The sequence below is a fragment of the Morus notabilis genome, unplaced genomic scaffold, assembly GCF_000414095.1.
Source record: "Morus notabilis unplaced genomic scaffold, ASM41409v2 C11392564, whole genome shotgun sequence".
In the NCBI taxonomy this organism is placed as follows: Eukaryota; Viridiplantae; Streptophyta; class Magnoliopsida; order Rosales; family Moraceae; genus Morus; species Morus notabilis.
This window is the reverse complement of record NW_010386690.1, coordinates 1-1,239: the sequence shown is the minus strand read 5'-3', so window position 1 is coordinate 1,239 and position 1,239 is coordinate 1. Positions and strand designations below refer to the sequence as shown.

Sequence of the window (1,239 nt, the reverse complement as noted above, 5' to 3'; positions counted from 1 at the left end):
CTGCTGATGAATGTCGATATGCTGTCTATGACTTCGACTTTGTGACCGAAGAGAATTGCCAGAAGAGCAGGATCTTTTTCATTGCCTGGTACATAATAATTGGCAACACTGAAATGATTATTTGGGCTTCTCCCTCTGTGAGTTTTTGGCTAACGAATTCCAATTATATTTTGATTGTTTTTGCTTTTACAAAGGTGTCCTGATACATCAAGGGTGAGAAGCAAAATGATTTATGCAAGCTCCAAGGACAGATTCAAGAGAGAACTGGATGGTATTCAAGTAGAGCTGCAGGCTACCGATCCGACTGAGATGGGTCTTGATGTTATCAAAAGTCGTGCCAGCTGAGAAGAGTATCCGGTGTCTGCAGTGGCGATATCATATGGTCTCTCTGTGTTTAAGTGAAATGTTAATAGTTTGTGGGGCTGTAAACCTGACTGAATTATGATATTGGTTTGTTGTTCAAGTTTTACTTTACAGTCTTGTCTTCATTGAGAACATTTCAGTGATGTCACTTTCTATCTTATGATTTGATGTGGGGAAACTTATGGAGGAGCGTTGGAATGTCTTCTAATAGTTGTACCCACTAGCTTAAGGCGTATCACCATCTGAGGATAGAAAACACTTGGGTTTGTTTTTGCAACTTTTGGGAATGGATGTTTTACCCTTTTTACCTGGCATGTCAAGATATTATCATTTGATTTCATCTACTAAAGTCACATGTTGTTTTGGTACTTCGAAATAAATGTCATCTATCTTTATGAGATCATTACGCTGTATTGCTTGAAGTTGAACTGCGATTACATTGAATAATGTAATGAATGCCACTTCTCTGATGGATGCTGCGCCTTTTTATTATTAAAAAAAATCAAATTGTATTTTGGGACTTGAATTTAGGAATCAGTAATTCACGCACCCATTAAACATAAATTGTGCCTCAATTTTTTTTTTCGTTGTAAATTACTCTGATAGCAGTGTTAAATGGCTGTAATGTACCAGTATTAATGTACTGTGGCATGTCCTTCAAGTGTTGAGACAATCACCAAAAATGTGTTGAGAGAATCAACATTTACAAGCAAAGGATGTTTCAAAAAAAATACACACATTTACCAGCAAAGGACAATAATGGTAATGGGGGTTGAAAACAAATTGGAAACAAAAACTGGCATCTTTCGTTCGTGACAAATCTGCCATCTGCATCTATCAGATACCCTTGAGGGAACTATTAAATTGCACTCCTAA

At 37.0% G+C, this 1,239-nt stretch overlaps 1 protein-coding gene across 1 annotated transcript; it reads left to right on the top strand.

Annotated features, from left to right (window-relative positions):
- Positions 1-5: 5 nt before the first annotated feature.
- LOC112095091 (actin-depolymerizing factor 1) lies at positions 6-766 on the top strand (the record flags this gene model as incomplete). The annotated part of the gene is made up of 2 exons (XM_024176769.1): positions 6-88; positions 195-766. Coding segments are annotated over 2 exons (234 nt in total), but the record flags the coding sequence as incomplete, so codon positions are not given.
- Between the last annotated feature and the right edge of the window lie 473 nt (positions 767-1,239).